Consider the following 23,147-nt stretch of genomic DNA (forward strand, 5'->3'; position numbering starts at 1 on the left):
CCTCCCTAAAATGACTTGTTAACTAGCCCTTTTCAACTGAATTCAAGGCTGATCTGATCCCAGCTTTGGAGGTGGTAATTAGCCAGAAGAATAGTGCAAATGATACTGATTCATGTTTGATGTTGATCTGGTCTGGGGAGAGGCCTGTAATTAAGCCTATGAGGGTCCCAGTCATTTCTCTGCATGGTCATATCACAACACTGGGTACATGAAAGAAGTGTAAACTGCATAGCTAATATGTTTTAATTTGGAGTTTGAGTAGTTACTTATTTGAAAAAAATCGATATTTTTCATTGGTAAAAAGTGACACTGAAAAGTGCTTCTACTTCAGCTACTGATGCCAAACAAGAAAAGCCATAAGCAGGTAGTGCCCCCACCAAAAATACTAAAGTACAGTATGTATTTTTGTCAAATCTATTTAAATTTTCCATATTTGTGTTGATTTTTAATGGTATTTCAAGGTATTGATGTCTCCCTGAGGAGCATCCATGGATGTTGTGTCCTCCAGCCAATCAGCTTCCTTAAAGAGAATCAAATGGACTCAAGTATTTTCAACATTTACAAAATCATTCAACCTTAGAAATTACCAAAACTAGGAGGAGACAACAATTGTGACAAGGTAAAGGTACTGTCTTTATTAAGGTGCCTTGAATTGTTATGCAGCTAATATGGAGGGTTAATTTTGAAACTTTCATTATTTATAGAAGGTCTAACTGAATAATAGTGTAGCCTTGCTAATATGGGCCTTCCCATACGCCATTTTTCTCCTGATTTACCATGTTTTTGTAAGTCTCTCAAAATGTGCAATTTCTCCTAAAATATGTAATAATCAGTGATGGTATTGGCAGTGCAGTTTTGGTATTAAGCTAAAATTGTCTTAAATTTGAGCTGAATAAATAGAGTATGTAAAAGCAACAGAAAGGTCTACACTTATAAAACTCTCTTTTTGCTTTCCAGTATTTGAACATTTATCTTCGACCACCATACAGTATGCAGGCCTTACAGGGTATTCTTTGTAGGATATCTGGTGAGACAAAAGCAAAAGTTAAAAGAAATAGACTTGCTAACATCTATTTTTCATCACAGTCAGCTATTTCATTAACAGATGCTCAGGAGCAAGCAGTTGCTCAGGTATCTAAATTGTGTCCTTGTGTGACACAAGCAAAAAACATGTCCCAAACAGCCCCCTGTGACAGGTATTAACTGATGTCTGAAACATCTGTCTTTTCCCCCTCTTCAATAGATAGAAAACACAGGCCCATCAATAAATAAACAGGAAGGCAGGTGGTATTTGGAGCGCTGAGTCCATCTCCTTTGCTAACGTCTCTCAACAGTTTTTGATGGGTGACTATTCTCGGATGCCAGCTACTTAGTATTCCCTGTTTTAAATGGCACACTTAAGCTGTAAGAGAAAGACTGTGAGTAAGTGTGTCACAGAGTTAAAATAGAATGATAAAGTAGTGTATGGATAACTTTCTACATTAGTATTATTCACCAGACACAGGCCTATACTTCTCTGTCAGGTTTTCTCTGCACTACTGAAATAAGAAAGGAGGATAGTTTGAGCATGGATATGTTTGTTGATTGTTAAGAGTTTAAACATATATCCAGGCCTACTGCTCTAAAATCTCTGTTGGAAAAAACAATCCCATTAACAAGACACAGTTAGCTGTTTTAATCTTCTTGGAGGCTTGTCCTTATTATCTGGTAGCCAGCTAGCTAGCTAAGCATCAAATCTGGTGCCAGGTGGCTGGCAGTTATGTCATGGGTTTGAATCTGACTTCAGCCGTTTGCTGCATGTCATCTCTAACTCTTTACTCTCAAGATTTCATGCCTCTCATCTGACCATGGTAAAGTGCAAATGGATTTAATAAAAGACATAAATCCTTAAATTGTTAGTTTTAAAATTAAACTGTTCTATAAATGTATCAAAAGGAATACAAAATGATAAACTGTTAGCTTAGAAGTGCTAAAGGTTGAGCTCATCCTATGAACAGGATAGGTTAATCATGTAGTTAAAGGAAAAGTTAGCCGAAACCTCCTAGACAGTCTGGCTGCAGGCTCTGACGGCCACTCTTATAGGCCATTCAACAGATAAGCTATAATTCTCAGAGTGGATGTAAACGCTAAAACCTTCAAAATCAGATAAAACTTCTGTTTAGGATAAGGGTAAAGGTTAACGTGAGGGCTAGGGTACCAAAAGTTAAAAGTTGACCTGACCTGAAAAATCTAAATACAAAACATTTAGAAAATACATAAAAAATAAAGCTGAGCAAATGGCCTGCTTGAAGGACAAAAGCTTGTCCTCCATGAAAACCCTCTAACACAGCAAGCATAGCTTATAGACCTCATTTAGCTGTATAAGCTATGAAGATAATGTAGCTACATAGCCAACATAACTAAAGCTAAGCCCAAAACTGCTACATAAGCTACATATCTACATAGCTAACTTAGCTTTAGCTATGTTTGCGAAAGCTCACATTTCTTATGTTAAATTAGCTAAAGATAACCAAGCTACATAGCTATGTAGCTAACACATCTAAAGCAAAGTTCAAAAAGCAGCTACGTACCTACATTATCTACGTTGTTTAGATGGCTTGAGCTATGTTTACTAAAGCTCACATTGTTAAAGCTCACATTTCTAAAGCTAAATTAGCTACAGAAAACAGCGCGGGGCTACGAGGCTATGTAGCTAATGTGGCTAAAGCTAATCTCACAAAGCTGCTTTGTAAGCTACATAGATATAATTTCTACATAGCTACATTATCTTTAGCTTCGTTAGCTCACACTCATGTTGCTCAACCTCATGTTGCTAAAGCTCACGTTATCAAAGGTCACAGAGTACGTATCACTTTTACAGGCTTTTCTTACAAAAATATGTGCCCCTGGCCTGTCCACAATCCCCCCAAGAATCAGAAAAATCCATTCCCCACCCTTCTCTCTTTCTCCACCTTTCAAAATGTGTTTTAAAACAAGCCGCTCTCCGATTTTCCCCTTATGATGTCATGTGGGGAGTTAGCATCGCCCCTAGGTTCGGTTGGCTCTCCCAGCATGGATGAAAGTTCCGCCCTCCTCTCCTGATCAGGAGAGCCGCATCCATTTCCTGAGAGGGGCGGAGTCAGGGGTGGAGTCAGACAGCTCAGTAAGATTTAAAGCCACAGACACAGAAACAAATCGCTCTGAGCAAGGTTGACACAGAGGGGTTTTTAGACATACAAAAATCCACTACTGGGGTGTTTTTTCAGCAACAAACTTCACAGCCATGTTTTGGGGATCACTGAGACCAATATAAACTTGTCTTAAAAAGGTTAAAAATGTGACCTTTGAAGCTAACTTAGCCGTATTGGCTTATTTATTAACATTATTATGCAGCTAGTGTAGCTAGTTTAAGCTAAAGCTAACAAAGCTAAAGCAAGCCACAGTTTATATAACTTCTTCTTAAACAGGTCTATACATAATTTAATCATGTGTTAGACCTCTGACCTTTTTTCTCCTTTATTTATGAAATAGTTCTTAGTCTGTAATGTTTGCTGTACAGGTATATCATTATTGGAACTGCTTGAATCTTGAATAAAAAATCTGAAACTGGCAATACAGGGCCTCTAGTTAAAAACTAGTTTCTGGGCTTTTGATATATTTTATAAATGCATTTACAGTCCCTCTTCAGCTATCTTTGCACATAAAGAAGGAAATGAACAAACGCTCTATCTTGAAGCCTTGAACTGTTAATCATACACTCCTTGGAGTTATGTCTGAATTAGCTTGCAGCTGCCAAGTAAAGCAAAAACACTGAAAACCTCAAATTGTTTGTTTTAACTTGAGTTGTTCTAAATTTATCAAATGGTATAGCACCCTAGATGCCGTTAGCTTTAGAAGTGCAAAAGAACAAGCTTATATCGCTGAGGTTGGCTGGCTGTTCTGTTTTTTAATGCTCATCTGAAGGAAAATTGAGATAAACCTCAGTTTTCCAGCTATTTTTATACAGGCTATGTAAGGATATTTCACAGCAGTATTGACCTTTTGCTGAAGCTAATGTGGGCTATTTCCTAAAAATCAGTATGCTCCTTTTATTTGGTAGAGTTCTAAGGAAACAGTTCCAGACCTAGCTTAACTTCCTCTGTGCTATGAGGTGGTATTTTATTTTTCTCTTTTGAAAAGAAAACAGGATCATAGCTCCCAAAAGTCTTTATTTTGAAGCTAGCTCGTCCTATATCTGAGATTAGTACAAGGGCAGATGGCACATTCATTAGTTTTTTTTTCTGAATCAAGATCAATCATTCTTTCCCACCTAGGACTCTGAGTGCAAAAACAGTTTCACATTCATTCATGTGTGAAGCTGTGGGCGTAGTTGTGTACATTCACTTCACTACAGCTGCTGGCCTGCAGCTCAAGCTCCTCAGCCCTATTATTATCATGCTAAGGTCAGGAGAGTAGGCAGCAGCACAGCAGAGGAAGACAGATAAGAAAGCTGGAGCGGTCGGACAAATCAGGTTACTGCATTTCCATTGACTGATAACCACCACGCTGGAAAAGTAAGGTCCTGTGTTTGCTCAGTCCTGAATCAAATCAGAGTCTCTCTGCAGTGCTTTGGAAATCCTGGCCTTCTGAATCTTCCGTATGAAACAAAAGAAAACCCTGCATAATGATATAAAGCTCAAAAACACATCAGCTGAAGGCTATCATGAAACTAGAACAGCACACTTCTGGGAAGATAAGCCCATTAACCACCAATAGCTGTCAGGCTGTTATCATACAGTACAGTGTGTGTGCATGTGTGACACAGCGACTGGAGGAAATGAGGGGGAGAGAGAGAATATTGGTAAATGAGGGCTAATTAAAAGGGAACACTTTGGAAAAAAAATACAATTCCAAAATACATTACAGGAGCCTTTTTGATAAGTCACTTTCATACATATTTTTTAATTCAAAAAGACAGATTGGGTACTTTTCCATGGCTCTGGTAATATGGTACAATGAATTTCCAGTTTTTTTTAATGCAACATTTTTTAGCTTTTTGAATTACTCATCAGGCCACCTCTTTTGGCATTGTCGGCAGGATCAGGGGTCTCATTTATAAAACAGTATGTAGAATCCAGACTGAAAGGTGTATGTGTGCCAAAACCTTGGAAAAGGCATGTGCCCATAATTTTTCCTATTTATTAAAGTGTGCCCATGCACATCTTCACACAATTCCCTTTATAAATCCCAGTCCACCTGGAGATATGCATACGTACAAAATGTGCTCCACCCTTTACATGCCTACATTCAACCTTAAATGGTCAATGCAAAGCTCCTTATGAATGAAAATGTACATAAATGAGCCGACAGATCAAAGGTTTTCACTGGTGAACCACAACTGCAACCAGAGGGAGATAGAAGAAAATAAACTCTCTGACACCGAAACTGAGGTACTTGTGAATAAAAGGATAGTTTGATAACATTCTTTGTTACAGGAACGGTAGCAAAAAACAGACACAGCTACTGCGGATTGCACTTCTCTTGCAGTGCAAAAATCCACCTGTCACCATTATTCACTAACATCGCTGCAGTTTTTATCTGTTTACGGCCCACACTTAATCTTCACATGTCAGTGCTCCTCTCTACTATAGAATATTATAAAAGAGAGTTTTAATTGATGACTACAGGATATAAATTAATACAAGTTTGATTGATGTAGAGACTTTCATTTATCTAACTTTGTTTTGCTTTGGTGTGCTCAGATTAAAGTATGACTAATAATTAGAATATTCTGATTGTGTGAAAGATGTCCAGGCTTCATTTGCACTCTGCCTCAATTATATGATTAAATACACGCAGGTGATAAAGATGTGCGCAATGATGAGAGGGCGAAGATGAACCTCTATGACACAGACACGTGTCTCCATTTCGTCTGTGTCTTGCAACAAAGTGAAATTTATTCAAGCAAAAATCCCACTGAGATAATAAGGAAAATATGATATATAAATATAAGTACTGGTGCTATGGTCTGCACATATTTTCTCGCTCTTCGTGTTTGGATTTCTACCTGAAATGATGATGTTTCGGTTTGGCCACGTATATCAGGGTGAATGATGGTGAGACTTTGATGATAAAAGGTATGGCAGGTTTTTAAGAGATATAGATATCAACTGATTTTGACATTAGGAAGAAAATATGTCTAGCCAGGCATTTCTCTGTCAGGTTTGTTTTTTATAGACCACATACTTTGTGTGGAAAGTAGTACATGCCAATGTCAGGCCCTGTTTTGTGTGTACGCATTAGACCCCAAGGCCTGAGCATAAGTATGAAATGAGAGTTCATTTGTCATGCATGCATTGTGACTCTTCAGTCCATCAAATGGTGGAGCTCTCCAGACAGATTACATGCGTAGGCGGTTTAACCCTTGGAGCATTAAGCACCTGGAGCCTCATGATATAAGATGGTCATTATAGGTGCACATCAGATAGTGATGTATATAAAAGTACCAAACTATAGTGTGATTATCCATAATAGATTTTGGAGGTCATAGAAGGTATCTGGTCCTCATGTTCATCTCTTACTTTCAAGGTCATTCCTTTGAATATGATAGCATTAGAATGCCTTGAGATATTTTCGTCATACATACATCATTCTTAATTTAGTTTCCCGTACATATATGTACAGTGACTTTAACCACTCTAATATATCACTCTCTGTGAATCGTTGCTCCAAAAATGTCTCTCTAGTGTGCTGTTTAGTACTCCTGCAATTTAAGGCATTAAAAGTAATGCAATACAATACAATAATAAATGTTCTTTCTGATGGTCCAATTTCCTTTTATAGCTCTTTAAGTGACACCAGTATTGATTTCAGTTTGTTTTATCACAAGCTAAAAAAACTCCTCACGGGAGCTTTATGTACCTGTTTGGTTGAATAATCCCAGCTATAGTCAGTATCTCTCAAACTACTGTTGGCTGTCTAGTGAATCTAAATTTGGGTCCTATATCTCCAGGTTATTGTTCATATTAAAATGTTCAGATGCTAAAAGATCTAATTCTGTGTTTAAGAAGCAGCTGTGATTAGCCTTCTCTCACTGAAGTGCTTGTTGTCTGATGATGTGTGCTTGAGCCTTCAGAGTTATTTAATAACTTACTGACTCTGCATACAGTGCACAGATGTTTTATGCTACTGCCTCCCTTGACTCTCTGAATCCTGAATGTCATTATGTAGCTATGGGCATCATAGTTCATCTGCATACCCTGCTCAGAAACCTGAGGAATATGCATCTGCTCTGGAACAAGGCCATAAGCTGAACCAAGTAAAGCTTCCCCCTTGAGCCGTAATGTTACTAACAAAGCAGAGCAAGACTTTATTTGTATAGTTAATTTTGAAGGATATCATGACAAACACATTTCTATTATTATAGGTAAACATCTAATGAGGTCTTACCTGAATTTATTCAGCTTGAGATGCTCCTAAAGTGTGTATGCCATGTACACTTGTGGAAAGTGTTGTTTTGCACATTTTAAACTATGTAACAATGTGAATGTATGGTACATACAATGCAGCAAATAAAACAATTGCTCTGAGTTTATTGTGCTGACTCACAGGCTCAGTGGTGTTAACATCAATAGCCACTGAACTGTTGAGAGAGAGAGAGAGAGAGAGAGAACCCCTTTTCATACATGGCCCCCAGGGGTAAATGGCTAAGATTCCAACATTTCTCACTCAATAATCCTCTCCAAACACCTTTAAAGCTCAAAGTCAGCACAATTATCTCTTAGTATTTGTTTCTAGTGCTGCAGTACAGCAAAACAATAAAAAAGCACTGGTCAGTATCTTTAGATGCAGTTACAAAATTCTTCATTATTATGCTACTTTGACTACTGGAACCTTAAAATGCCTGTTTGTCCCCTGTAACAGTACAAAAACAAATATCTCAAAGTCAAACTAACACGTTAGACAAGAATGGACTAGGCGTTCTTTGCATGCTCCTCAGTCAGTGTGGTGGGCTTTGAACTGGAAGTTGAACAGCGCAAATGCTAAGCATAGCAGAGGCAATGTTGTCATCTGCCATTAGACATTAGCGTACACAGGAAGTACAACATTCGTCTCATTTTAACCAAGGTAAAAGCACATAGTGTGTACAACTGGTTGGCTGATTGCTTACATGTTAGCACGGTCAACTGGAAGACGGTAACTAGCAGAGAAGGGGGCATATCCCCACCAACTATTATGATGAACCTAGTTCTCCCACTGTGCATGTATATTAGAACAAGGACAGTAGTCCAGTGGCCTGACACATCTGGGAAACGTCCTTAAGCTTTCTTAAACTTGAGATGGGAGATGACGAGGAGTCAGGAGTGTCAGACAGGATTATTTCCATTGATTTTCATACACCTGCCTCACACATCAGAACTTGTAAGGTTGTTTTACGAAGTAGAGATAATTAGGTTCAACCCATTTCTCTGGATCTTTGCTGAAATGTTTCTACACATTGACTGCAGTCCACCTGTAATAAATTTAGTTGATTGGACATGATTTGGAAAGGCGTAGATCTCTCTGTAGGCCTCCCAGCTAAAATGTGCATCAGAGCAAAAACCAAGCCATGAGGTCAAGGAAATGTCTGCAGAGCTCAGAGACAGGATAGTTAGATGGCACAGATATGAGGAAGGATACTAAAAGTTTCTGTTCCCCATAGCACAGTGGCCTCTGTTGTTCTCAAATGGAAGATGTCTGGCACAACCAGGACTCTTCCTGCTGAACTGAGCAACAGGGGGAGAAGGGTCTTTGTAGAGGGGGGGGTGACCAGGCATTATGGAAACTCTGACTGAGCTCCAAAGATCCTGTGTGGACATGGGAAGAAGTTCCAGAAGGACAACTCACTGCACCTCCTACTGATTTAGGCTTTATGGCAGTGGCTAAACAGAAGCCTCTCTTCAGCACAAAGCACATGAAAGCCCGCTTGGCGTTTTCCAATAAAGGAAACAAAGGACTGTCAGACTGTGAGAAACACAATTTCTGGCCTGATGAAAGCAAGATTAAACTTTTTGGCCTCAATTCTAAATGTTACGCCTGGAGGAATACCATCCTAATTGTGAAGCATGGTGGTGGCAGCATCATACTGCGGGGATGTTTTTCAGCAGCAGGGATTAGGAGACTGGTCATGGAGGAAAACCCGAATGGAGCAAAGTGTAGAGATATCCTCAATGCACATAGCCAAGACAACAAGAGAGAAACTTTAGGACAGCTCTGTGGAATTTTTCATTTTGTCATTATAGGGTACTGAGTGGGTTCTAAACAGTTATCAGGATGCAACATAACACAAAAGTGAAGGGGGTCTGAATACTTACTGAATGCATTGTACACCAGGCACATTTCTGGACCTTTGGTGGTAAGGGGAGAATTCTGTGTGATGGGTATTTAGGCCTAAACCTCACACTGTCCTCACCTGTTTCATGTTTGAAAAAGGGGAATACAACTATAAAATTATGTCAAGCTTTTTTTCTTTTTTAAAGAAAAATCTAAAAGTGTTTTCTTTATCATTTTCAGTTTGCTGAAGTGAATTCACCTGAGTTCACCTCAGGGTTCCTATGTAATTATTTCGGAGAAATGACAAGCCCAGTTTCTATCTGTGGGTGCTTAATGGAAAATAGATGATGTGGAGTTTAATGTGGGCAACAATACCAAAACACTAAAATGAGGACAAACCTCCAAATATTGGAATTACAGCATAGTGTTGATCGTTGTTATTTAGCTCAGGCTGATTCCAGCTGTTTGATAGAAGTTGAAAAACATATTTCAAATCCTGATAGATGAACCAAAAAAGAGAACACACATTAAGGCTGAATTCTTTAAGATGTGGTCTGAGAACAGAGCTAACAGAGTTTGGGGAGTGATCTACAGATCACCTCTAACATTTAAAGCAATGAAAGATGTTTTTATTCACTTCACTCTCAGGGTCATGTTTAGACCATCACATTTCAACAAGTGTCCTTGGGGTTTCATAGAGTGACCTTTAAGGTGAACACCCCTCCCTGGCTGTCATTGTGAATATGTCTGGGAAACACAATGAAGGACTAAGAATTATTAATTACTTTTAAAGGTTAGTGGAAGGCAGTGCTCAACAGCCTTTATCCTGTGTCGGCAGGCAACAACAGTATAACAACTTAACATTTAAGATGTCTTACATCATGGTCAGAGACACTGCTTGATTGGCTGATTGGTCCCACCTCTTTAAAGATCAATAAGAGGGCTCACACATAAAGCAGCCATGCATTTACTGCAAATACAATACAGTTTATTCAGAGTACGTACTGTATTTTGACTTTAAAGAGACTTCTTTAGCAGTGTTAGAGCTCATATGGATTCACTGGGAAAGCAGATTGGATTAATGACTTCATCAGCTTGCAGAGTGAAATATAGAGTATCTTGACCTCAACAGTATTGACTGAGACAAGATCTACACATAAATCTTTGTTCTGTGCATGTACCAGTCAGATTCAGACACCATTAGCTTCCCTTTAGCCCAGTCAGCTCTGACCAAATTAATACAGAACAGAGCTGTGAGCTGTTCAGCCTCGTGTTATTTTCCTCTACTGATTCAGTGATTCTTAGCCATGCTAGCAGTATTGCTCTGTAAAAGTCAGATACATTTACATGATGTTAAATTTAAAAAGTCGATTTATTGATTCTTCTTACATGTATACACTTCACTTGACCCAAAACTGGCCCCTGGCTGGACATGCGCCACATTCAGGGCATTGACCCTGAAATAAAACAGCATGAGTGTCAGAAAGGAAACAACACAAGAGTATGAGCAGGATATATGAACCACATTTATGTTGAGTCAGCAGGAGCTAAACTGAAGGATGTAGATGGGAGAGTTTTGTTAGAAAAGCCTGAAAATGTGTTTTTTGCAAAATATATGACCTTTAACACCCAGCGGACCATACCACTGGGCCTTGGCAAATGTCTAGACACCTTAAACATGAATTATATCTCTTTTTCTTTTTGTGTAAACACAAACAAAAGGAATATAAGTTATAAACAAAAATCACTTTGAGCCTTAGAGAGCTTGATTCAATTTTGATCTGCTTTTGCATAACATTTAAAACTCCTGGCTATGTAGCTCTATGTAGAGTCAATGAATATCTAGACCACTTTCATATCACTATACTTGCCATTGTTTCCTTAATGTCACTGACACCAGACTTCAAAGACAAGGCTCTTCACAGGGGAGATGAGGTGCTGTGACCCCTTCTGTTCCCAGCAGAAGCAGGGAAATCCTTTTAGCACGCCTTTCTCCTACTGTCTGATTAAAAGCTTCAAGACAGGTAAGAAAAAAAATAAAGTCAGGCAATGTTGCTCTCACAAAGACAAGGCGGGACTTTGATCTTCCTCAGGAGCAAGAAGCTGGCTTGGAGCAGGATACAGAAGATTGGTGTGTGCGTGTGCTGTGAGATTAACAGACATGTTTGTGGGTTTATGTGAGCAGCCGAGTCAACGGATAGAAAATGGGAATAAAAGGGTAAGATCTCAATTAAGAGTCCATTTTTTCCAGAGTACAAAGGAACGTCTAATGGAAGAACATTCCTATGTTGCTTAGGTAACGTTGTGGACAAGTGCTGGTATTTACCAAGCCAGAATCTTTTACAGCACTTTCACATTCAGCATAATCATAAGGCAGCACATTTTCAATTGACAATGTGTTCGTTGTGTGAAGCTCAAGCACTGTTATTATGTTGTACTGCTGTGGTCAATGCTTTAGTATTTTAACAACCATCAGAACCAGACAAATTACTTTAATTTTACAGCATTAGGAGGGATCAGACAGCAACTGAAACGAGCAATACAGTTTAAATCCAGGAAGATGTAAGAGCTTTATTTTAAGATTTAAACAATCATTATTTATGATCAGACAGGAACTGACTTTGGCTACAAACTGCATGCTTAGGTACTCAGAGCTGTAATGCTCCTAATCATGCATGACTATCCTCTTTCTCTTCTTCCATGGAGAATGCTCATTGGTGCTCTATTTACTGAACCATTCTGATAAAATCATACTGCCCATAAAAGCATTTAAACATTTCTGAAACCCTTTCTAACCATCCATCAGTCTCTTAGCTGTAATTGTGCAAGAGATGGAGTACAGCGGTCAATCACAGGACTGACAGAGAATCTTGCACTCACACTGACGGACATTTTAGAGTCACCAATTAGCCTAACAAAGCATGTGGGAGGAAGCTGAAGAACCAACACACTTACTTCTGTACCGCCATGCAGCCCCTTTCACATTCAAAATAACAAAATTTTAATGTAATAAAGCAAAATTGTGTTTTTGCCTGGTTGTTTAAAAGGAGATCATAGATGGACCAACAGCATTTTTACCCTCAGAGCTTATAGATTTGTTACCTGCCCAGGTGTCGGGGTGACAGTGAGGACGCTTTGGCATGCTTTGACATATCGCTGGAGAGAAAACACAAGGCAAAAGAAAACCCAACACTTTGATCCACTTGAAAGCCTACTCTATCAGGACTAATGCTTGGTTGATAATGCATACAGCGCCCGTCTAGCTGCCAACCTCAGCGGAGCATTCAAAGTAATCTGATAAAGCTGGGGAAGACTGACTGCCAGTGCACTCTCCTCTGTCGATGAGGACAGTAATCCTATTTTCTCCTGTTTCACTGTCATACGCTCTTCCACCTATCTGATCGTCTTCTAATTGACAAGAGCAGCAACGTAACCTCAGGGTTGTAAGAGGAACGAATGTAGAGCAGCAGCAGATATATGAGCCTCTCATGGGCATTGAGCTACATAGATAAACCTACATAACAGAGGTTTTATCAGTTAGTCAGCGCTAATATAGCATACCAAGACGAACGCTGTGTGTCAACAGTTAAAAGACTGTTTTGCTTTAAACTTTTAGATCATGAGTTTAACTTCAACAATAGATCTCAGGCAAAATTATGTGCTTGGAAAAAATTGACAAAAACACTGATGCTATAAAAACTTTAGAATCATAGTTAGCATCATGGATTTCTGTTGTTCCTATAACGTATCATGGGCATAAAACACCATTCAACTCAAAATGGACCAACAATATCAACATGTTTACTATATAAGAGTTCTGAGTTATCAGAACTGTTTTGAAACAAGTTTTTGTTTCAAGTTTAAAAGAGTTTATATTTTCCAACCATCATTTCTGTCATCCATGAACCAGACCGACAAGTACACCACCATTCAAGACGTCAGAGCTGGATTAGTCCTTTCTATTGGTGGGAAAAAATTAGCTCCTGGGAAAGGAGTCACAGGCTGGACATACATGGGGCACAACCTTACCACTAGGCTATCTGCACCCCCCTCAACCTACTTTTCAGTCAGCTGGAGAAACAACATTTTCTTAATTAAGACGAAGCACCCCTGTTATGTTGATCATAGTACCCTCTGTGGATTGAGTAGCTGCGATGTATCTCTTCACTGATTTTCTCCTGTACAATAAGCACAGTGCAGCAGTAGGAACTCTAAAGGTTGAAAACCTTGAAAACATAGCTTAAAATGTGCATGCAAAGTTTGCAATGACAGTAGAAAACCCCCTTAGATGAGCCCCATCTGACAGCACCTACTATCATAGAGCTGCTGAGAATTGCTGTCCTTATTCCTGTTAGAACCTACACATGTCAATGGCAGTCACAAAAGAACTTGTATAGTGCTTACTAGTCAGCTACTCAAAGTACTTTTTACTCTGCAGGCCACATTTACCTGCTAACACCACATTCTCACACTGATGATGGAAGGCTTGCCATGCCATTGGTTGTTGTGGGTATTCTGTGAGAAGAAGTCCATCCTGTTTTACTGCCTTACTACATTTTATTTACATTCATGATCAACACCTATTCTTTAGACAAATAATTCCCCCTTTTAAGTGTCCATCAGTATAAGCCAATCCCATCTATACAAACTCAGTTTGAGACACTGACATGTGCAAGCATGTAACAACTACAGGGGAATTATGCTTCTCCTAGTGCTGGGCGAGGTTCTTGCACTGATACTTCCTCAGTGGATCTGTGATCTGTTGCTCCAACACCTTCACATTCAGGCTTTACACCTAAGAGGTCTACAGTAGACACTTTGGAACCCCAAAGTTTTTTTTGCATCATTTGATTCATTCAAAAACAACTTAGATCACATTTTTGGAACACTTAACCCCTTTTTGTCACTTTAAATGATCATTCAACCACCTTTTATGTCCATTTTTCCACTTTTTACCAATTTTTGCCTTTTGTAAGCCATTTTTTTCATCTTTTAAATACCATTTCACCACCTTTTTGCCCATTTCTGAGACTTTAAAGTCATTTTTAACACTTTTACATCTTTTCACCACTTTTCTGTCTGTTTTTAAACTCATTTTCACTACTTTTTATGCCCATTTTTACCAGTCCTAACCCCATTTCATTATTTGTCATGCTCATCACTGAAGTTTTGCCCATTTTTGCCTCTCTTTATCCTTTTTTGCCACTTTAAATCTATTTTAACAGTCTTTTCATCACTTTGCTTCTGCCCATTTTGTCACTTGATACACATTTTTAACTTGTAGCCCATTTTTGCTGATTTTAAAACCAAAAAAATGGTTATCACAGCTGAACTTACAGCCGGCTGTGATTTTGCTGACAACCATGGGTCACAAATTTGGCCCCAGAAAGCTCTCCTCTTTATCCCCCCTTATGGGAAGCCTTGGTCTGTGCCCACACAATGTAAAAACTCCTTACACGTGAATAGTTTGCTATAAAACTGTCTAAAATATTAAAGATAAACTGACACAGGGCCTTTCTGTAGGATAAGTTCCAAATATTAGACTCACATTCAGAAATAATCAATAATAGCCTTTATCATTCAATTTATTTAATTCTATTTCATTTTTTGTGCTTTAGAAAGTATATATCAGCATTTCATAAAGCAAAAATCACTTCATAGCATTTGCAGCATCAGCAAACCGGGGTCTTTAAGCTTGTTTTATTCTTGGTTGTAATCCAGATTTTAAACCTACATTAAATCTTAGACAAATAAGCAAGTTCTGAAGTTACGGGATTTTCCTTTTAAAGCACATAAAACACTATGATGGAAAGCTGCAATATTTCACTCTTACTGGTCACATCAGTGTATAAACCCAGGGAAAGAAAGAAAGTGCCTATAGCTGCAGTAAATCATTCACAGTCTGTCATTCCAGGGAACCAGGGAGGGAGTTTGGGTGGAGTGTCCTACTTTATTGATTTTAATTCCATTAATACCTTATGACCGGCTTTCTTGGCAGACTCTTCCAGGCCTGAGCCCACACAAACACGCCTGTTTTCTACAGTGGATTTGATCAGGCTGTCTTATCAGCTGGCAGCAGGCAGGAAAAAGGTGCAGGAGACGGCCAGAGATCCATGTAAGGAACAACAAGCGTAAATGACGAATGATTAGAGAGGGCTGCCAACCAAACCAGCCTGTATGAGATCACTTCAGCAGTGATGTCTGAGGGGCAGGGGTGGAAATAATAAAATGCTGTATTTAGTGGGACACCAGCACACTAAGGTTGAAATACAACTAACTTAGTATTTACTTAATAACAGAAAACTTATGGCACTATTATTTTCTCAACAAGACATGTTTCATAGAAGGCAGTTTGTCATACTGCCCCATGTAGAGGGTGCCAAAGAGGGTAAAATTGTCAAATTTTGTCCATTTAGAGTTCAGTTCAAGGGACGAGTTGTAAGATTTTTCAATTTGGAGAGCATCAAAGATAGCAAATTGCTATATTTTGTTCATTTAGAGAGCAACAAAGAGGGGGAAATGCCAAATTTTGTCCATCTTGAGTGCACAAAAAATTGAGGGGGGATTCAAAAAGGACAATTTGTCAAATTTTGTCAACTTAAAGGGTATCATGAAGGAAAATTGTCAAAATTTGTTCTTTAAGAGGGCATCAAAGAGAGCAAATTGTTATTTTTGTCAGTCTACATGGTACCTAGGTAAAACTGTCAAATTTTTCCATTTAGGGAGCATAAATGGGAGCAAATCACCAAATATTGTCCATCTTTAGTGTACAAAAGAGGGTAAGTTTTCAAATTTGTCCCTTTAGAGTGCATCAAAGAGGGAAATCACAAAATGGTGTCCATTAAGAGGGCATCCAGGAGGACATTTGGTCAAATTTTGTTCATCTAGAGGGCCCCAAAGAGGGCAAATTGTCAAATTCCAGGCATCTTCCAATATCCAAGTCGGATTGTCAAATACGTCCATTTAGAAGGCATCGGTGAAGACAAATTGCCAATTTTTCCATCTTGAGGGTACCAAAGAGGGGAAATTGTCAAAAATGTCCATTCAAATGGTGCCAAGGAAAGCATTTTTGTCAACTTCTGAACATTTCAGGGCTGCAAAAAGTGAACAAAGGGCATTTTGTTTCATTTTTTCTACATCACTGCATCTGGAGAGGCGAAAGCCCCCACTTTCTCCCCCAGTACACCTCAGTTTGCCTGAGAGAGAGAGACAGAGAGAGAGAGAGAAAGAAAGGATTTGTATGTAAGGAGGGAGGAGTTGCTGCTTACTTTACAGGCACCTGATGCATGCACATCAAGTCCACTCCTCTCACATCCATCAGCAGAAGCATATAAATGAATGCAATCAGTCACATTTCCATAAAGTTTCTATATCCGGCCGCCCGGGCTATGCGTAAAAGGATTGCGCGCCACGTCCCTGCCATTTTAAACTTTCACATTTTTTGTCACACTCAGCGTGATACCGCCATCAGGGTCCGTCTTACCCTCGCTCTGGCTCCAGCAATGTTGCCTTAGTTTTGTGTGGTTGCGTGGAAACTAAAAAGGCAGCAGTGAGCGAGCCCTGCCTGAACTGTGGGAGCATTTTCCACCGGCGCTTCGTGGCTGCTGCAGCGGCTTTTTGCACAAGTTTGACGAGGACCTGATGGGAGCTAGCCAAAATACTAACCAAACCCGGTTGTTTGGGTGTGCTCGGATGTGATCTACGGGGCGATTTCACTGGGGAGCACATGCCTGGAGACGCACGATGAAAATGAGAGGGAAACCCGCAAAGACGTGAGTGTTACGCGTGTGTTTTCTTTTTGATTTTGCATGAATTTCGACCAAGAAGAGTAAATATTTTCCGGGTTTTATTGCTACTTTTTAAAAAGTGATTCGAGCTGGAAACAAGCCCTAGAGGGTGCGGACTAAAATAAGACGGACGACAAACTTAACGAGGGTATCAGTTCCCATTAGGCATTGCCTTTATCTCTTCTTATGGAACTAATTTTACACGTTTAATTTAAATTTAAGCATAAATTGACACCAAAACTTTTAATTTTCGGCTCTTGGATGTCAACAACTTCTTTTTATATAAATGTAAATAAAATGTATTGCATCAGTTTTTAATTTAATTGAAGTTATGATGAGAATATTCACGTTAACCATATGCCTACTATAAAAACTATCTAACCCTCTGTTATCTTGAACATAATTTATTTTGAATTACATTAAACGGTCAAAAATAATCTGTATAGTGTTTGTATGCATATTTTTTTGAAGATTAACCCCCTACCATCATTTGTAGAAGATCTTTGGCTCAGTTGAAGTCTGCCAAATGCTTTATTGTGCTCTAAAGACCAAAAATGAATGGTTCTAGAGATTAAGACTGACATTGACTAAAGAGACTGGGAATGGAAAGAGCTAAAAGCACTGAAATATAATTAAAGTTGCATTAAAAACCCTGCAATTCAAGAGAAAATGTCAGGGATGCTTTATTTCCCCGCTTAGCCCCCCATTGATAAACCAGCAGCCTCCTGTTTGCCATTCATGCAATGCTTACAGCTGTGATCTGACGCCAGGAAGAGGTCAGATTCATGCATGAAAAAACAAAATGTCATCAAGTTTAACGACGTCATAAATTTTAAATGCCTGTCATGTTTGGGTTCAGGTCCAAATTACTGCTCCTCCATGTGATTGGTTCCTGAAAGTTGCCTATACAGCACTGACAACATGAATTTACAATGTAGGAGGTTGACCTTTGCCTGCATGAGTGTTGTTTATCACAGAAATAGGCATTGACTTTAGGAGCATTGACAAAAGCTTTGGCTGATTTAGTGACCAATCATCAGAGCGTATGGCTGAGGGATGGGCTAAACTGAGCTATATGGGCATAGACCATTCATAAAAATGACTCCTTTATCACCCATAATGCCTTCAGGAAGCATAATCTGATGGAAATCTGATTCTTGGAATTCATTTTCTATTGGTGCCGCACCCTGACAGTCATTACACCCTCTCATCTGGGTTTTTCTGGCTTCTCTCTTTCACTTTTCTCATCAGCTGTGTCTCACTAACATTTGCCCCTTTCCTCGATATCTCATTAGTGTCATGCACTGTTCTCCCCGTTGTTATCGTAATACCCCTCTCCCTAAACCCTCCTGATATCATTCTTTCTCTCACAACTCCACACTCCTCATGTGTCCAATTACCCTCCTTGCCAAAATGCTTTCTCCTCCTCCATTACCAGCCCTTTACCTCCACTGCCCCCATTATCTCTCTGCAAAACACCACACTGGCATGCCATGTGATGGGTAAGTATGGCCTTTATAGGACCATAATGTTACCAGTTCAGTCAGGGAATCTGTCAGGCTTTTACTCTGCTGACACATAGGAAATCCTTTAGAAGTCATATATATGTTGATACTTTATCAGTGCTTCATCCTCAGTCTCCCTAAATGGTTCATGATTGGGGTTGTTTAACAGGCATACCTGAAATGAAGTCATCACTGTGAGTGTTATTAGCTGCATCTTGCAGACCAATCATCTGTCCTCTTTACACACAAACATTACCACTACAACACTCTGTCCTCCACCCCGCGTCGTCATGCGATACTTAGAGGTACTTAGAGATCGATTTCATTTTTTAATCTTGGTAAGTGGATCTTGCCCAGTCTACAGCCATTTTGAGGAAATTAAGAAGTCAGGTTGAACTCTGTGGTTCTTTTTTTGTTTCAAAGAAAACAGCCTCTCACATTGTGTTGTTTGTTGGCCTCTGTGCCGTTTATAGCATTAGCATTTACCCCCAACAAAAGGATTGGGTGGCCAACACTGATGCTACACTGACTTAAGGAGTTTTTCCTTAAGAGGATTAGTAACAGGATAGGAGGTAGCCCTGATCATGTATTAATGAAGTGTGTTAGGGGGGTGGATCTACTATTTTCAAAGACATGTGCACAAAAAAGAGTGAGATTTACAGGGCACACACAAGCCTCTTTCTGACTTCTGTTTGTACTAAATTAACATAAAGACTGCCCGCTGATTGACATCATACAACGGAGGTTTAAAAGTTAATTTTGCCAAAAATGTTGCACCTGAATGACGCCTTTGTTAAGCAGATTCCTCACATGATGATAGTTTCATAAGACCCTATTAAAATCCAGAACATTTTCTTCCTCACACTCTGTCATGGCTATGTTAATGCTAGTGTCTGTGTACTGAAATAGTCCAGCTTTGCAGGGATGTCAATTATAAAAAAGGCACAGTGACACCAAAGGGTTTTGAGCTTGTTTATTGTGTTGGCATGAAGGGATCTTTTGATCCTTAGACTTTCCTGGAAATACAACAGAAGTGCAGCCGTTTCTGGCCAGCAACATGCTGAAATGAGCACACAGCATTCCCGCTGCCTCCTCACTGCAATTAGACAAGCTACTGTAACCCCCCACCTCTGCGTTAAATAACACAATGTTCTGCAGAGAACATGGTTTGATTTTTCTGCAATGTTTTACATGAGAAAAAGTATTTGTCATTTTCTCTTTCTTTTTAAAGGTGCTAAAGTGAAATTCTGTTGTTTTTTTATGTCATAGGCTCAACAGCTACAGGGGAGGTTGATGTGGACATCATCCCGTGCTTCCAGGTGGTCCGTCCTGGAGCATGCCAATATTCCACAATGCCCCTGCTCTCAGACTGGCTTCTGCGCCACTCTGTGGTCATGTGTTTGTTGCTACACAGCTTGGTGCTGATGACCTTCTGCTTCCACCATGCTGCCACCAGTTGCTCCAAGAGCTGCTACTGCTCTGAGAGTGACAGCGCCGGCAAGACGGTGCGCTGCAGCAACCTACAGCTCACAGAGATCCCTAAGGATATCCCCAATGACACACGACGCATTTATCTGGACTTTAACCTTTTCACTACAGTCCCAACGAATGCTTTCGCAGGGTTGCACCAGCTTGTTGAACTGGATCTATCTCACAATGAGTTAAGCCACTTGGAACCGGGAGCGTTCAGAGGTCTCGGCTCCTCTCTGCATTTCTTGGACCTTTCTTCAAACAAGCTTGTAAACTTTAACGCTGATGCTTTTGAAGGTTTGCGGGCTCGCGCCAACCTGACAAACAATCCATGGCATTGTGACTGCAACTTACAGATGGCATTGCCTCGTGTGGACCTGGAGCCTGCGTCCTTAACGGGAATTGTGTGCCAGACTTCAGATCCTGAGGAAATAGGAGTTCAAGGACTTGCCTTCCTGTTGGCACCAGACATAGACCTATGTGTCGTAATGAAGAGGACTACAGATGTGGCAATGCTGGTTGTCATGTTCGGCTGGTTTACCATGGTCATCTCCTACCTTGTCTATTATGTCAGAGCCAATCAGGAGGACGCTCGCAGACACCTGGAGTATCTTAAGTCCTTGCCCAGCAGACAGGGCAAGTCTGAGGAGTCATCTACCATTAGCACTGTGGTGTAGGGCTGATGGAGCTACAGGTGGAACTTAATCACTCAAACCAAACAGGATGGAACTACAGCCTGCAAATACAGTTAGCATTAGACTCAAATGCTTTAACAAGTCATGAATCAAGGTGGGCAACAAGACGTGCCTGCACAAGACTAGGCCAGAAGAAACCAGGCCAGTGGAATCTAGCCTACATGAATAATAGATCTCTCTGCGGTCCATTGCAAGTTTTGTACGCTGAGATGATGGGCCAACCTGCGCAGAAATGGAGTAAATGCAGCAGTATCTTTTGGCGAACGTTAAATATGGGATACAAATGGGATTTAACCAGTCATGCATACACATTGTTGCACAAACAGACAAGTTAGGATGCAACGTCAGACAAAGAAATGATAAGAAATGGCAACTGTAGTATGGAGGACTCAATTTACAACTGTTTCCCATTAAATTCCATATAGTTCTTACTAGTATATTAAAAGCATTTTCTCATTTACAATGCTGTGTATGGCTCTTCTCTTGCTAAACTTTATCAGCGTCCCAAAGAAGTACTTTGATTCTGACTCACTGTTTAGGAATGGCATATGCAGCTCACTATGCAGATGAATCAGATTGCTGTGTGATGAAGGACTCATCAGTTATTCTGTGATGTTTTATAGAAGCTACTGTACAAGAGAGCCATACTGATGAGATGTGTAAACTGTCGAGCTGAATGTTTATGCTAAAAGTATTTGACAGGAAACTTCTGCTGGCCCTAACAGCTGGTGAAATCCCGAAATGACCTTTATAGCACACCATACCCCACACTACACACAAAGGGCCTCATCCTTTACTTTTAATTGGGAATTCTCCTGATGTTTGGCCATTTGATTCACTGTGAGTGAAAGTTTAATAGCAAATGCAGGGATGTAGGATGTTATGACCAAAAGTCACAGTTATAGAGTCAGTGAAGAAAGGATAGGAAACTGTTTGCAACCTGATAGAAACATTTCTAGAAACATTTCACAAGGGGCCTGACGTATTCCTTAAGACTTTAAGGACAGGCTAACCTGAAATGAGGTGAAAATGGCAATGAACTGCCACTAAAATGACAGCTCCAGCTTTTATTTTTAATAAGTTACTGTACATATTCAGAGTATCAACACAGAAGTTGTAAGCAACATAGTTGCAAGCATAGGAGGGTATGAAGCAGCTTCATTATACTCACAGTGTCACACACCACTCACTGGTTGCATGCCAAAATGTCTCAAGCCTGTCTAGTTTCCAAAAAAAAAAAAAAAAAAAAAGCTAAATTAAGAGGCATGATATTAATATTACCATATTCTGGTTGGGGGAAAAAACCTCAGGAAGCAGCCATTATTCTCACTGCTTTGCACAGACTGATTAAAGGAGCTTCAATAAGTCCTCGATCATACCTGGTTATCTAGACAAAGTCTTTGCTCTTTTTCCATTTGTCATGCATGTGGTCACTAAGTACCCAAGGTCCCTCTGGGAGCCATGTTGTCTGATGCAGTCACTCTTAAGGTTTTCCAAATAGCATCTATTGGGCCATGACCTACTGATGCACTTCAGAGAGCTGTATGTGGATCTCCTGTTTCACCACACCATAGACAAGAGGAAGATGCACTCATATCTCTTAAAATGAACCCGTCAATACAAACCAGAGCAGAGAAAGGGAAATGTATTCTGACGCAGACATAATTCAATTCAAATCAGACTGTGCTCTAAGATCTGCTCTTGCTTTTTCTAGTGGGCAAGGCAAGAATAACCCAGTGCACTTCTGAGTAACTGGATTTAAAGCTTTAAGACGTGAAATGGTTTGTCAACAAGGATTTCCCTGTGTCAGACACACAAATGCCCCCGGAATAGAGCAAGACCACTAAAAGATTTATGTTGACCATAAAAACACTTGGAAAAAAGGAGTCTGGGTATGCACCCAGCATCTTGTGTGACCCAATTCTTAAGGAGAAATTAAAGGGGAATGCCACAGGGGATCAGCTGCCCCCTTCCGCTCCCTGTCTTACCCATGCTTGGGTAAAGCTATTTCCAAATGCCTCTCAGCAGCTGGGTCATGTTCAAGAGCGATCACAGTGGCAGCTAAAGTCAGTTCAACCTTTCCCAAAGGAAGCACTTGGCCTTTAAAGGGATGCTTTGGCATCCTGATAAATGCACTAAGTTTATCTTTTGCAGAGAATTAGTTGAGGTTATCCAAATCGATGTCTATGTTAGATTTACAACCACTTTAGCTTGGCTCCCTTAACCATAGACTTGAAACAGAAGAAAACAGCTAGCATGGCTATGCCAATAGATAATGAAACGTCTATATCTACTTTTAGTAAATATATGCTATCAAATTTTTCCAGTTAGTATAAAAAACACATGCAACTGAACATTTTTTAATGTCATTTGTACGAATATTTGTCATGACATCAAGAAAAAAACAAAAGGCAGTGCTT

General features: G+C 39.8%; 1 protein-coding gene across 1 annotated transcript; it reads left to right on the top strand.

The window, feature by feature from the left end:
* The first annotated feature begins 16,563 nt into the window (after window positions 1–16,563).
* On the top strand, window positions 16,564–21,184 carry lrrc3ca (leucine rich repeat containing 3Ca). Its single transcript, XM_041815962.1, has 2 exons — window positions 16,564–17,042; window positions 19,832–21,184. The coding sequence occupies exon 2, from the start codon at window positions 19,915–19,917 to the stop codon at window positions 20,707–20,709; it is 795 nt and encodes a 264-aa protein (XP_041671896.1). The 5' UTR covers window positions 16,564–17,042; window positions 19,832–19,914; the 3' UTR covers window positions 20,710–21,184.
* Window positions 21,185–23,147: the final 1,963 nt, after the last annotated feature.

This window comes from Cheilinus undulatus, linkage group 20 (genome assembly GCF_018320785.1).
Source record: "Cheilinus undulatus linkage group 20, ASM1832078v1, whole genome shotgun sequence".
In the NCBI taxonomy this organism is placed as follows: Eukaryota; Metazoa; Chordata; class Actinopteri; order Labriformes; family Labridae; genus Cheilinus; species Cheilinus undulatus.

Excerpts from the sequence above, each read along its gene's own strand:
- lrrc3ca (XM_041815962.1), top strand. The coding sequence starts at position 19,915 with ATGCCCCTGCTCTCAGACTGGCTTCTGCGCCACTCTGTGGTCATGTGT.